At 43.6% G+C, this 16440-nt stretch overlaps 1 protein-coding gene across 1 annotated transcript in view; it reads left to right on the top strand.

The window, feature by feature from the left end:
* LOC124018481 (mast/stem cell growth factor receptor kita-like) overlaps positions 1-12232 on the top strand; it is a 70015-nt gene extending 57783 nt beyond the window's left edge. Inside the window, exons 17-21 of the mRNA XM_046333811.1 lie at positions 953-1075; positions 2548-2659; positions 10443-10542; positions 11082-11187; positions 11616-12232. Coding sequence (XP_046189767.1) covers positions 953-1075; positions 2548-2659; positions 10443-10542; positions 11082-11187; positions 11616-11765 — 591 coding nt within the window. The 3' untranslated portion in view covers positions 11766-12232. The remainder of the gene's footprint in view (positions 1-952; positions 1076-2547; positions 2660-10442; positions 10543-11081; positions 11188-11615) is intronic.
* Positions 12233-16440: the final 4208 nt, after the last annotated feature.

The following is a 16440-nucleotide window of genomic DNA, read 5'->3' as shown; positions in this document are numbered from 1 at the left end:
TTGTAGTGGGGCTCTGCCCTGAATGACAGGTCTCCACTGAGTTAGAGACAGTTGTAGTGGGGCTCTGCCCTGAATGACAGGTCTCTACTGAGTTAGAGACAGTTGTAGTGGGGCTCTGCCCTGAATGACAGGTCTCCACTGAGTTAGAGACAGTTGTAGTGGGGCTCTGCCCTGAATGACAGGTCTCTACTGAGTTAGAGACAGTTGTAGTGGGGCTCTGCCCTGAATGACAGGTCTCTACTGAGTTAGAGACAGTTGTAGTGGGGCTCTGCCCTGAATGACAGGTCTCTACTGAGTTAGAGACAGTTGTAGTGGGGCTCTGCCCTGAATGACAGGTCTCTACTGAGTTAGAGACAGTTGTAGTGGGGCTCTGCCCTGAATGACAGGTCTCTACTGAGTTAGAGACAGTTGTAGTGGGGCTCTGCCCTGAATGACAGGTCTCTACTGAGTTAGAGACAGTTGTAGTGGGGCTCTGCCCTGAATGACAGGTCTCTACTGAGTTAGAGACAGTTGTAGTGGGGCTCTGCCCTGAATGACAGGTCTCCACTGAGTTAGAGACAGTTGTAGTGGGGCTCTGCCCTGAATGACAGGTCTCTACTGAGTTAGAGACAGTTGTAGTGGGGCTCTGCCCTGAATGACAGGCCTCTACTGAGTTAGAGACAGTTGTAGTGGGGCTCTGCCCTGAATGACAGGTCTCCACTGAGTTAGAGACAGTTGTAGTTGCTGCTGTCTGTGTTTCTGTCTTCTATGTAGTTATTTCTGTATATGGTTGATTCTTTACTTTAAGTGTGTGTGTGTGTGTGTGTGTGTGTGTGTGTGTGTGTGTGTGTGTGTGTGTGTGTGTGTGTGTGTGTGTGTGTGTGTGTGTGTGTGTGTGTGTGTGTGTGTGTGTGTGTGTGTGTGTGTGTGTGTGTGTGTGTGTGTGTGTGTGTGTGTGTGTGTGTGTGTGTAGTGTATCCACAGAGACCTAGCAGCCAGGAACATTCTGCTGACTCAGGGTAGAGTAGCCAAGATCTGTGACTTCGGACTGGCCCGAGACATCACCACCGACTCCAACTACGTCCTCAGAGGCAATGTAAGTGTGTGTGTGTTGTGTGTGTGTGTATTTTTGTTATAGAAAGAGTGTGAAATACAAGAAGGTTTTACCATCAAAGAACAACAAGTAAAAAACCCAAGCATTGTAACACAACGGAATCTCAGAGGGACAGTTCAGCCATTTGACATGTTTAGATGTGTTTCCTTATCTTGATATAGACAGAATCTCAGAGGGACAGTTCGGCCATTTGACATGTTTAGATGTGTTTCCTTGTCTTGATATAGACGGAATCTCAGAGGGACAGTTCGGCCATTTGACATGTTTAGATGAGTTTCCTTGTCTTGATATAGACGGAATCTCAGAGGGACAGTTCGGCCATTTGACATGTTTAGATGTGTTTCCTTATCTTGATATAGACAGAATCTCAGAGGGACAGTTCGGCCATTTGACATGTTTAGATGTGTTTCCTTATCTTGATATAGACAGAATCTCAGAGGGACAGTTCGGCCATTTGACATGTTTAGATGAGTTTCCTTATCTTGATATAGACAGAATCTCAGAGGGACAGTTCGGCCATTTTACATGTTTAGATGTGTTTCCTTATCTTGATATAGTCGTCTCTGGACAACGACTGTCAAGGTAAGGAAACATCCAAATCACTGAACTATCCCTTTTAAAATGAATAGCCACTTCCTGTTTCACCCTGATGATGCGTTTCCTGTGGGTGTTGTCTCCCCCTGATGATGCATTTCCCGTGGGTGTTGTCTCCCCCTGATGATGCGTTTCCCGTGGGTGTTGTCTCCCCCTGATGATGCGTTTCCTGTGGGTGTTGTCTCCCCCTGATGATGCGGTTCCTGTGGGTGTTGTCTCCCCCTGATGATGCGTTTCCCGTGGGTGTTGTCTCCCCCTGATGATGCGTTTCCTGTGGGTGTTGTCTCCCCCTGATGATGCGTTTCCCGTGGGTGTTGTCTCCCCCTGATGATGCGTTTCCCGTGGGTGTTGTCTCCCCCTGATGATGCGTTTCCCGTGGGTGTTGTCTCCCCCTGATGATGCGTTTCCCGTGGGTGTTGTCTCCCCCTGATGATGCGTTTCCCGTGGGTGTTGTCTCCCCCTGATGATGCGTTTCCCGTGGGTGTTGTCTCCCCCGATGATGCGTTTCCCGTGGGTGTTGTCTCCCCCTGATGATGCGTTTCCCGTGGGTGTTGTCTCCCCCTGATGATGCGTTTCCCGTGGGTGTTGTCTCCCCCTGATGATGCGTTTCCCGTGGGTGTTGTCTCCCCCGATGATGCGTTTCCCGTGGGTGTTGTCTCCCCCTGATGATGCGTTTCCCGTGGGTGTTGTCTCCCCCTGATGATGCGTTTCCCGTGGGTGTTGTCTCCCCCTGATGATGCGTTTCCCGTGGGTGTTGTCTCCCCCTGATGATGCGTTTCCTGTGGGTGTTGTCTCCCCCTGATGATGCGTTTCCCGTGGGTGTTGTCTCCCCCTGATGATGCGTTTCCTGTGTGTTCCAGGCCCGTCTCCCAGTGAAGTGGATGTCTCCAGAGAGTATCTTTGACGGTGTTTACACCTTGGAGAGTGATGTCTGGTCGTACGGAATCCTGCTCTGGGAAATATTCTCTTTAGGTAATGTACAGTACATAACTATAGATCACCTTGGAGACTGATGTCTGGTCGTACGGAATCCTGCTCTGGGAAATATTCTCTTTAGGTAATGTACAGTACATAACTATAGATCACCTTGGAGACTGATGTCTGGTCGTACGGAATCCTGCTCTGGGAAATATTCTCTTTAGGTAATGTACAGTACATAACTATAGATCACCTTGGAGAGTGATGTCTGGTTGTACGGAATCCTGCTCTGGGAAATATTCTCTTTAGGTAATGTACAGTACATAACTATAGATCACCTTGGAGACTGATGTCTGGTCGTACGGAATCCTGCTCTGGGAAATATTCTCTTTAGGTAATGTACAGTACATAACTATAGATCACCTTGGAGACTGATGTCTGGTCACATGGTAACTATAGTCACCTTGGAGACTGATGTCTGGTCTCATGGTAACTATAGTCACCTTGGAGACTGATGTCTGGTCACATGGTAACTATAGTCACCTTGGAGACTGATGTCTGGTCACATGGTAACTATAGTCACCTTGGAGACTGATGTCTGGTCTCATGGTAACTATAGTCACCTTGGAGACTGATGTCTGGTCACATGGTAACTATAGTCACCTTGGAGACTGATGTCTGGTCACATGGTAACTATAGTCACCTTGGAGACTGATGTCTGGTCACATGGTAACTATAGTCACCTTGGAGACTGATGTCTGGTCACATGGTAACTATAGTCACCTTGGAGACTGATGTCTGGTCACATGGTAACTATAGTCACCTTGGAGACTGATGTCTGGTCTCATGGTAACTATAGTCACCTTGGAGACTGATGTCTGGTCACATGGTAACTATAGTCACCTTGGAGACTGATGTCTGGTCACATGGTAACTATAGTCACCTTGGAGACTGATGTCTGGTCGTGCGGTATCCTGCTCTGGGAAATATTCTCTTTAGGTAATGTACAGGTAATGTACAGTACATAACTATAGATCACCTTGGAGACTGTTGTCTGGTCTTTCTGTAGCTCAGTTGGTAGAGCATGGCGCTTGTAACGCCAGGGTAGTGGGTTCGATCCCCGGGACCACCCATACGTAGAATGTATGCACACATGACTGTAAGTCGCTTTGGATAAAAGCGTCTGCTAAATGGCATATATTATTATATTATTATGGTCACATGGTAACTATAGTCACCTTGGAGAGTGATGTCTGGTCGTACGGAATCCTGCTCTGGGAAATATTCTCTTTAGGTAATGTACAGTACATAACTATAGATCACCTTGGAGAGTGATGTCTGGTCGTACGGAATCCTGCTCTGGGAAATATTCTCTTTAGGTAATGTACAGTACATAACTATAGATCACCTTGGAGAGTGATGTCTGGTTGTACGGAATCCTGCTCTGGGAAATATTCTCTTTAGGTAATGTACAGTACATAACTATAGATCACCTTGGAGACTGATGTCTGGTCGTACGGAATCCTGCTCTGGGAAATATTCTCTTTAGGTAATGTACAGTACATAACTATAGATCACCTTGGAGACTGATGTCTGGTCACATGGTAACTATAGTCACCTTGGAGACTGATGTCTGGTCACATGGTAACTATAGTCACCTTGGAGACTGATGTCTGGTCACATGGTAACTATAGTCACCTTGGAGACTGATGTCTGGTCACATGGTAACTATAGTCACCTTGGAGACTGATGTCTGGTCTCATGGTAACTATAGTCACCTTGGAGACTGATGTCTGGTCACATGGTAACTATAGTCACCTTGGAGACTGATGTCTGGTCACATGGTAACTATAGTCACCTTGGAGACTGATGTCTGGTCACATGGTAACTATAGTCACCTTGGAGACTGATGTCTGGTCACATGGTAACTATAGTCACCTTGGAGACTGATGTCTGGTCACATGGTAACTATAGTCACCTTGGAGACTGATGTCTGGTCTCATGGTAACTATAGTCACCTTGGAGACTGATGTCTGGTCACATGGTAACTATAGTCACCTTGGAGACTGATGTCTGGTCACATGGTAACTATAGTCACCTTGGAGACTGATGTCTGGTCACATGGTAACTATAGTCACCTTGGAGACTGATGTCTGGTCACATGGTAACTATAGTCACCTTGGAGACTGATGTCTGGTCACATGGTAACTATAGTCACCTTGGAGACTGATGTCTGGTCACATGGTAACTATAGTCACCTTGGAGACTGATGTCTGGTCACATGGTAACTATAGTCACCTTGGAGACTGATGTCTGGTCACATGGTAACTATAGATCACCTTGGAGACTGATGTCTGGTCGTACGGAATCCTGCTCTGGGAAATATTCTCTTTAGGTAATGTACAGGTAATGTACAGTACATAACTATAGTCACCTTGGAGACTGATGTCTGGTCTTTCTGTAGCTCAGTTGGTAGAGCATGGCTAACGCCAGGGTAGTCATCCCTTGGGACCACCCATTAGAATGTATGCACACATGACTGTAAGTCGCTGGATAAAAGCAAATGGCATATATTATTATATTATTATGGTCACATGGTAACTATAGTCACCTTGGAGAGTGATGTCTGGTCACATGGTACTAATCCTGCTCTGGGAAATATTCTCTTTAGGTAATGTACAGTACATAACTATAGTCACCTTGGAGAGTGATGTCTGGTCACATGGTACTAATCCTGCTCTGGGAAATATTCTCTTTAGGTAATGTACAGTACATAACTATAGTCACCTTGGAGACTGATGTCTGGTCACATGGTAACTATAGTCACCTTGGAGACTGTCTGGTCACATGGTAACTATAGTCACCTTGGAGACTGATGTCTGGTCATACGGAATCCTGCTCTGGGAAATATTCTCTTTAGGTAATGTACAGTACATAACTATAGATCACCTTGGAGACTGATGTCTGGTCACATGGTAACTATAGTCACCTTGGAGACTGATGTCTGGTCACATGGTAACTATAGTCACCTTGGAGACTGATGTCTGGTCACATGGTAACTATAGTCACCTTGGAGACTGATGTCTGGTCACATGGTAACTATAGTCACCTTGGAGACTGATGTCTGGTCACATGGTAACTATAGTCACCTTGGAGACTGATGTCTGGTCACATGGTAACTATAGTCACCTTGGAGACTGATGTCTGGTCACATGGTAACTATAGTCACCTTGGAGACTGATGTCTGGTCACATGGTAACTATAGTCACCTTGGAGACTGATGTCTGGTCACATGGTAACTATAGTCCTTGGAGACTGATGTCTGGTCACATGGTAACTATAGTCACCTTGGAGACTGATGTCTGGTCACATGGTAACTATAGATCACCTTGGAGACTGATGTCTGGTCACATGGTAACTATAGTCACCTTGGAGACTGATGTCTGGTCACATGGTAACTATAGTCCCCTTGGAGACTGATGTCTGGTCACATGGTAACTATAGTCACCTTGGAGACTGATGTCTGGTCACATGGTAACTATAGTCACCTTGGAGACTGATGTCTGGTCACATGGTAACTATAGTCACCTTGGAGACTGATGTCTGGTCACATGGTAACTATAGTCACCTTGGAGACTGATGTCTGGTCACATGGTAACTATAGTCACCTTGGAGACTGATGTCTGGTCACATGGTAACTATAGTCACCTTGGAGACTGATGTCTGGTCACATGGTAACTATAGTCACCTTGGAGACTGATGTCTGGTCACATGGTAACTATAGTCACCTTGGAGACTGATGTCTGGTCACATGGTAACTATAGTCACCTTGGAGACTGATGTCTGGTCTCATGGTAACTATAGTAACCTTAGAGTGAGGTCTGGTCACATGGTAACTATTGTCACCTTGGAGACTGATGTCTGGTCACATGGTTACTATAGTCACCTTGGAGACTGATGTCTGGTCACATGGTAACTATAGTCACCTTGGAGACTGATGTCTGGTCACATGGTAACTATAGTCACCTTGGAGACTGATGTCTGGTCACATGGTAACTATAGTCACCTTGGAGACTGATGTCTGGTCACATGGTAACTATAGTCACCTTGGAGACTGATGTCTGGTCACATGGTAACTATAGTCACCTTGGAGACTGATGTCTGGTCACATGGTAACTATAGTCACCTTGGAGACTGATGTCTGGTCACATGGTAACTATAGTCACCTTGGAGACTGATGTCTGGTCACATGGTAACTATAGTCACCTTGGAGACTGATGTCTGGTCACATGGTAACTATAGTCACCTTGGAGACTGATGTCTGGTCACATGGTAACTATAGTCACCTTGGAGACTGATGTCTGGTCACATGGTAACTATAGTACCTTGGAGACTGATGTCTGGTCACATGGTAACTATAGTCACCTTGGAGACTGTCTGGTCACATGGTAACTATAGTCACCTTGGAGACTGATGTCTGGTCACATGGTAACTATAGTCACCTTGGAGACTGAGGTCTGGTCACATGGTAACTATGGTCACCTTGGAGACTGATGTCTGGTCACATGGTAACTATAGTCACCTTGGTGACTGATGTCTGGTCACATGGTAACTATAGTCACCTTGGAGACTGATGTCTGGTCACATGGTAACTATAGTCACCTTGGAGACTGATGTCTGGTCTCATGGTAACTATAGTCACCTTGGAGAGTGATGTCTGGTCACATGGTAACTATAGTCACCTTGGAGACTGATGTCTGGTCACATGGTAACTATAGTCACCTTGGAGACTGATGTCTGGTCACATGGTAACTATAGTCACCTTGGAGACTGATGTCTGGTCACATGGTAACTATAGTCACCTTGGAGACTGATGTCTGGTCTCATGGTAACTATAGTAACCTTGGAGAGTGAGGTCTGGTCACATGGTAACTATAGTCACCTTGGAGACTGATGTCTGGTCTCATGGTAACTATAGTAACCTTGGAGAGTGAGGTCTGGTCACATGGTAACTATAGTCACCTTGGAGACTGATGTCTGGTCACATGGTAACTATAGTCACCTTGGAGACTGATGTCTGGTCACATGGTAACTATAGTCACCTTGGAGACTGATGTCTGGTCACATGGTAACTATAGTCACCTTGGAGACTGATGTCTGGTCACATGGTAACTATAGTCACCTTGGAGACTGATGTCTGGTCACATGGTAACTATAGTCACCTTGGAGACTGATGTCTGGTCACATGGTAACTATAGTCACCTTGGAGACTGATGTCTGGTCACATGGTAACTATAGTCACCTTGGAGACTGATGTCTGGTCACATGGTAACAATAGTCACCTTGGAGACTGATGTTTGGTCACATGGTAACTATAGTCACCTTGGAGAGTTGTTGTTTTCACCTTTTCTGGTCTCTGTTATTTACTTAACAAATAAGGAATATAAAATGTGCATATATAAAATGAAGATTGTGAGCGGACCAAGTATTGGGCGTCACTCTAAAGCGGGTAGGTGCAATCAACGAGTCAGGAGTAGGTTTTCTTGATTGAACACAGTTCTCTATTGAGGACATTTAGTCAACACAAACACTCCAACATAATCAATGAAAATCTCCCAAGGAAAAACATACATCTTCTTCTCCAGATGAAACAGGAACACAATAGGATTATCTTTAAACTACAACAAAAAGTCACGGGATTGTCACCGACTTAGTGGTTCTTCCTGGATAGCTCCTCTCTCTCGGTGGCCATCTTCCAGAGATAGTTTTCCCCTCCAATCTCTGCTGGTTCCATTCTCTCTCTTATAGGGGAAGGAGAGTATGTCATTAGTACCGTCAGCTGTGCTTAATTGCCTCTGGTTACCTTGTCTCCCATGCCTTGTTGGGCTGCTATCCGTGAGCCCAGCCTGCCCTCTGGTTACCTTGTCTCCCATGCCTTGTTGGGCTGCTATCCGTGAGCCCAGCCTGCCCTCTGGTTACCTTGTCTCCCATGCCTTGTTGGGCTGCTATCCGTGAGCCCAGCCTGCCCTCTGGTTACCTTGTCTCCCATGCCTTGTTGGGCTGCTATCCGTGAGCCCAGCCTGCCCTCTGGTTACCTTGTCTCCCATGCCTTGTTGGGCTGCTATCCGTGAGCCCAGCCTGCCCTCTGGTTACCTTGTCTCCCATGCCTTGTTGGGCTACTATCCGTGAGCCCAGCCTGCCCTCTGGTTACCTTGTCTCCCATGCCTTGTTGGGCTGCTATCCGTGAGCCCAGCCTGCCCTCTGGTTACCTTGTCTCCCATGCTTTGTTGGGCTGCTATCCGTGAGCCCAGCCTGCCCTCTGGTTACCTTGTCTCCCATGCCTTGTTGGGCTGCTATCCGTGAGCCCAGCCTGCCCTCTGGTTACCTTGTCTCCCATGCCTTGTTGGGCTGCTATCTGTGAGCCCAGCCTGCCCTCTGGTTACCTTGTCTCCCATGCCTTGTTGGGCTGCTATCCGTGAGCCCAGCCTGCCCTCTGGTTACCTTGTCTCCCATGCCTTGTTGGGCTGCTATCCGTGAGCCCAGCCTGCCCTCTGGTTACCTTGTCTCCCATGCCTTGTTGGGCTGCTATCCGTGAGCACAGCCTGCCCTCTGGTTACCTTGTCTCCCATGCCTTGTTGGGCTGCTATCCGTGAGCCCAGCCTGCCCTCTAGTTACCTTGTCTCCCATGCCTTGTTGGGCTACTATCCGTGAGCCCAGCCTGCCCTCTAGTTACCTTGTCTCCCATGCCTTGTTGGGCTGCTATCCGTGAGCCCAGCCTGCCCTCTGGTTACCTTGTCTCCCATGCCTTGTTGGGCTGCTATCCGTGAGCCCAGCCTGCCCTCTGGTTACCTTGTCTCCCATGCCTTGTTGGGCTGCTATCCGTGAGCCCAGCCTGCCCTCTGGTTACCTTGTCTCCCATGCCTTGTTGGGCTGCTATCCGTGAGCCCAGCCTGCCCTCTAGTGGTCCCTCCACAATATATTTTAATTAGAAGACAGCTGTTGACAGAAGTCAAAGATCAACACACAACCGATGTCTCTCCTGAGTTGTGAACAAAAGAAAGACAGCATCTTCTATAGATCAAACCTCATGGTGTCAAACCCTGCAGCTTAAAGACCCAGTTATTCTAAACACAAGGTTTCTGAGAACCTGTCTCAGCGGGATGTACATCTGCCCTTGTTTCAGAGAAAAACAGACGCTGTCTCTCTCTCTGTGTCATCCACAGTCCCCTTTTTCTCACCTCTTCTCACAGACGCGGAGCGGTGGGTTTTGGTAGAGAGCTTGTCTCTCTCTGTGTCTCGCTGTCATCCACAGTCCCCTTTTCTCACCTCTTCTCAGAGACGCGGGACTGCGGGTTTTGGTAGAAAGCTTAGCACAGACAGAGGCTTCAATATTTAGCAATACAGTGAGCACAAGTATAAAGCAAATGATTAGTAACAACATAATCAATCAAAATCAACTTTAACCCTTCAGAGTGATGTCTGGTCACATGGTAACTATAGTAACCTAGTAGACTGTCTGGTCACATGGTAACTATAGTAACCCTTCAGAGTGATGTCTGGTCACATGGTAACTATAGTAACCCTTCAGAGTGATGACTGGTCACATGGTAACTATAGTAACCTTGGATACAGTCTATATACTCACACACACAAAGGCATGCAGGCACACATGTTTGGGGAATATACTAACTGTGTGTGTGTGTGTGTGTGTGTGTGTGTGTGTGTGTGTGTGTGTGTGTGTGTGTGTGTGTGTGTGTGTGTGTGTGTGTGTGTGTGTGTGTGTGTGTGTGTGTGTGTGTGTGTGTGTGTGTGTGTGTGTGTGTGTGCGTGTGTGTAGGCAGCAGTCCATACCCTGGTATGCAGGTGGGTTCAGCGTTCTACCGGATGATCCAGGAAGGACACAGAATGAACAGACCTGATGTGGCACCCAGAGAAATGTAAGGAGTGTGTGAGTGTGATTTTGAAAAATGTACTTACTATGACTGAGACACAGTATGTGGTTGTCCCACCTAGCGATCTTAAGATGAAGACACAGTAGGGAGTCATTTAGCAGACTCTTATCCAGAGAGACTGACAGTAGGGAGTCATTTAGCAGACTCTCTTATCCAGAAAGACTGACAGTAGAGAGTCATTTAGCAGACTCTTATCCAGAAAGACTGACAGTCCCTACTGTCATTTAGCAGACTCTCTTATCCAGAGATACTGACAGTAGGGAGTCATTTAGCAGACTCTCTCAGTTAGTAAGTCTCTCTTGATAAGAGTCTGTTAAATGACTCCCTACTGTCAGTATCTCTGGATAAGAGAGTCTGCTAAATGACTCCCTACTGTCAGTCTTTCTGGATAAGAGAGTCTGCTAAATGACTCCCTACTGTCAGTCTTTCTGGATAAGAGAGTCTGCTAAATGACTCACATGTAAATTGTGCTTGTTTTCTGACCCGTTTCTCCTCTTACTCTCTCTCTCTCTGTCTCTCTCCAGTTATGACATGATGTTGTCCTGTTGGAGTGAGGACCCCCTGAAGAGACCTTCCTTCAGGAAAGTAGTCGAGAGGACTGAACTACTACTGTCGGAACACACCAAGAATGTACGTTCTGGAACTGTTCAGCAACGTTTGGTTGAAAATGCATCTATACATTATCAATATATGTCAATTGAAGTTGTATCGAATTGAAATGGAATCAATAACTTGGGATAATTATTTGAACTACTACTGCCAGAAAACACCAATAATGTAGGTTTATAAATAGTATAGTTTTTTATGGATTTATCGACCTATATTTACATATTAATATGAAAGTTCATACCCTCAATTGTATATTTTGGAATATTTATGTAATGTTTAATATAACATGCCTAAATTCTGTGTTGATGTTTGTCTGTGTGTGTTGTGTTGTTTGTTGGTGTGTGTGTGTGTGTGTGTGTGTGTGTGTGTGTGTGTGTGTGTGTGTGTGTGTGTGTGTGTGTGTGTGTGTGTGTGTGTGTGTGTGTGTGTGTGTGTGTGTGTGTGTGCAGGTGTACCTGAACCTGAGCTATGGGGCTGTTCCTCCAGACCAGCAGAGGGCAGCGTCTCACAGACTGAGCTCAGTGAGCAGCACTACGGCCCCGACACAACCACTACTGCTGAATACTGCTGATGTGTTTCTGGACTACGACAACGACTGAACAATGGACACACACACACACACACACACACACACACACACACACACACACACACACACACACACACACACACACACACACACACAAACTCAGCACCGCCAATTTTGTGGACTAGGACACTGTCTGAATAATGGACACACTGGACACACTCTCTCTTTGTATTGGTTGGTCTGTGATGCATTTCATGTAGTATCTAACCTTTATCTAACCTTTATCTAACCTTTATGTAACCTTTATGTAACCTTTATGTAACTAGGCAAGTCGGTTAAGAACAAATTCTTATTTACAATGATGGGCGCCGCCATATGGGACACAACACAATAAACACAATAACCTACACATTCATAAACACAATAAACACAACTTCCACATTCATAAACACAATAACCTCCACATTCATAAACACAATAACCTCCACATTCATAACCACAATAAACACAATAACCTCCACATTCATAAACACAATAACCTCCACATTCATAAACACAATAACCTCCACATTCATAAACACAATAAACACAATAACCTCCACATTCAGAAACACAATAAACACAATAACCTCCACATTCAGAAACACAATAAACACAATAACCTCCACATTCAGAAACACAATAAACACAATAACCTCCACATTCATAAACACAATAAACACAATAACCTCCACATTCATAAACACAAACACAATAACCTCCACATTCATAAACACAATAACCTCCACATTCATAAACACAATAACCTCCACATTCATAAACACAATAACCTCCACATTCATAAACACAATAACCTCCACATTCATAAACACAATAAACACAATAACCTCCACATTCATAAACACAATAAACACAATAACCTCCACATTCATAAACACAATAAACACAATAACCTCCACATTCATAAACACAATAACCTACACATTCATAAACACTAAACACAATAACCTCCACATTCATAAACACAATAACCTCCACATTCATAAACACAATAACCTCCACATTCATAAACACAATAACCTCCACATTCATAAACACAATAAACACAATAACCTCCACATTCATAAACACAATAACCTCCACATTCATAAACACAATAACCACAATAACCTCCACATTCATAAACACAATAACCTCCACATTCATAAACACAATAACCTCCACATTCATAAACACAATAACCTCCACATTCATAAACACAATAACCTCCACATTCATAAACACAATAAACACAATAACCTCCACATTCATAAACACAATAACCTCCACATTCATAACCACAATAAACACAATAACCTCCACATTCATAAACACAATAACCTCCACATTCATAAACACAATAACCTCCACATTCATAAACACAATAAACACAATAACCTCCACATTCATAAACACAATAAACACAATAACCTCCACATTCATAAACACAATAAACACAATAACCTCCACATTCATAAACACAATAAACACAATAACCTCCACATTCATAAACACAATAAACACAATAACCTCCACATTCATAAACACAATAAACACAATAACCTCCACATTCATAAACACAATAAACACAATAACCTCCACATTCATAAACACAATAACCTCCACATTCATAAACACAATAACCTCCACATTCATAAACACAATAAACACAATAACCTCCACATTCATAAACACAATAAACACAATAACCTCCACATTCATAAACACAATAACCTCCACATTCATAAACACAATAAACACAATAACCTCCACATTCATAAACACAATAACCTCCACATTCATAAACACAATAACCTCCACATTCATAAACACAATAAACACAATAACCTCCACATTCATAAACACAATAACCTCCACATTCATAAACACAATAACCTCCACATTCATAAACACAATAACCTCCACATTCATAAACACAATAACCTCCACATTCATAACCACAATAAACACAATAACCTCCACATTCATAAACACAATAACCTCCACATTCATAAACACAATAACCTCCACATTCATAAACACAATAAACACAATAACCTCCACATTCATAAACACAATAAACACAATAACCTCCACATTCATAAACACAATAACCTCCACATTCATAAACACAATAAACACAATAACCTCCACATTCATAAACACAATAACCTCCACATTCATAAACACAATAAACACAATAACCTCCACATTCATAAACACAATAACCTCCACATTCATAAACACAATAAACACAATAACCTCCACATTCATAAACACAATAACCTCCACATTCATAAACACAATAACCTCCACATTCATAAACACAATAACCTCCACATTCATAAACACAATAAACACAATAACCTCCACATTCATAAACACAATAAACACAATAACCTCCACATTCATAAACACAATAAACACAATAACCTCCACATTCATAAACACAATAAACACAATAACCTCCACATTCATAAACACAATAACCTCCACATTCATAAACACAATAACCTCCACATTCATAAACACAATAAACACAATAACCTCCACATTCATAAACACAATAAACACAATAACCTCCACATTCATAAACACAATAAACACAATAACCTCCACATTCATAAACACAATAACCTCCACATTCATAAACACAATAACCTCCACATTCATAAACACAATAAACACAATAACCTCCACATTCATAAACACAATAACCTCCACATTCATAAACACATTAACCTCCACATTCATAAACACAATAAACACAATAACCTCCACATTCATAAACACAATAACCTCCACATTCATAAACACAATAACCTCCACATTCATAAACACAATAACCTCCACATTCATAAACACAATAAACACAATAACCTCCACATTCATAAACACAATAACCTACACATTCATAAACACAATAAACACATTAACCTACACATTCATAAACACAATAAACACAATAACCTCCACATTCATAAACACAATAAACACAATAACCTCCACATTCATAAACACAATAAACACAATAACCTCCACATTCATAAACACAATAACCTCCACATTCATAAACACAATAACCTCCACATTCATAAACACAATAAACACAATAACCTCCACATTCATAAACACAATAAACACAATAACCTACACATTCATATACACAATAACCTCCACATTCATAAACACAATAACCTCCACATTCATAAACACAATAAACACAATAACCTCCACATTCATAAACACAATAAACACAATAACCTCCACATTCATAAACACAATAAACACAATAACCTCCACATTCATAAACACAATAACCTCCACATTCATAAACACAATAAACACAATAACCTCCACATTCATAAACACAATAAACACATTAACCTACACATTCATATACACAATACTAAACCCTGATTGGATGTCCAGGCCTAAACCCTGATTGGATGTCCAGGCCTAAACCCTGATTGGATGTCCAGGCCTAAACCCTGATTGGATGTCCAGGCCTAAACCCTGTTTGGATGTCCAGGCCTAAACCCTGATTGGATGTCAGGCCTAAACCCTGATTGGATGTCCAGGCCTAAACCCATTGGATGTCCAGGCCTAAACCCTGATTGGATGTCCAGTCCTAAACCCTGATTGGATGTCCAGGCCTAAACCCTGATTGGATGTCCAGGCCTAAACCCTGATTGGATGTCCAGGCCTAAACCCTGATTGGATGTCCAGGCCTAAGCCCTGATTGGATGTCCAGGCCTAAGCCCTGATTGGATGTCCAGGCCTAAACCCTGTTTGGATGTCCAGGCCTAAACCCTGATTGGATGTCCAGGCCTAAACCCTGATTGGATGTCCAGGCCTAAACCCTGATTGGATGTCCAGGCCTAAACCCTGATTGGATGTCCAGTCCTAAACCCTGATTGGATGTCCAGGCCTAAACCCTGATTGGATGTCCAGGCCTAAACCCTGATTGGATGTCCAGGCCTAAACCCTGATTGGATGTCCAGGCCTAAGCCCTGATTGGATGTCCAGGCCTAAGCCCTGATTGGATGTCCAGGCCTAAACCCTGATTGGATGTCCAGGCCTAAACCCTGATTGATTTACATTCATTAAAAAAACAGCAAAGTTGTACCTTCACCAAGGATTCTATAACTTTAGATCAGGAGGTCTTGAAGTGGTGCGGTAATCATTAAGATCACTACTAATTCCCTGTCCTTACGCACAAGAGCTGATTTCCTGATTCCTGATTGGATGTCCAGGCCTAAACCCTGATTGGGTTTCAGGATTCTAGAACTTTAGATAGACCAGGAAGTCTTGAAGTGGTGCGGTAATCATTAAGATCACTACTAATTCCCCGTCCTTACGCACAAGAGCTGATTTCCACACTTCATGGAATATATTTCCTGATAACAATGTTAAATTAAAAATGGTGGTTATCGAGCCAACAATGGTGGGCGCTGCTGCACACTTGAGCAGACCGCGATCCAATTGGTCGCCCCCCCAAGTAGGGGGGGGGGCGACCAATTGTAGTCTATTGCTATCAAAGCATCCAGGATTTATTTTTCTGTAAATAAGCCTAAAAGAAAAAGCTTTGTCTATCATTTCTCTGATCATTCAGCAAGTTTCCCCCTTATCAGCATCCAGCCGCAATATCATTGTGATTATGCTTAGAAGTTCAAAGAGATCGCTGAAAATAAAATGGTGATTTA

The sequence above is a fragment of the Oncorhynchus gorbuscha genome, unplaced genomic scaffold (genome assembly GCF_021184085.1).
Source record: "Oncorhynchus gorbuscha isolate QuinsamMale2020 ecotype Even-year unplaced genomic scaffold, OgorEven_v1.0 Un_scaffold_528, whole genome shotgun sequence".
Taxonomy (NCBI): Eukaryota; Metazoa; Chordata; class Actinopteri; order Salmoniformes; family Salmonidae; genus Oncorhynchus; species Oncorhynchus gorbuscha.
Note: the sequence above shows the minus strand (reverse complement) of the source record. Positions and strands in the feature narration are given on the sequence as shown.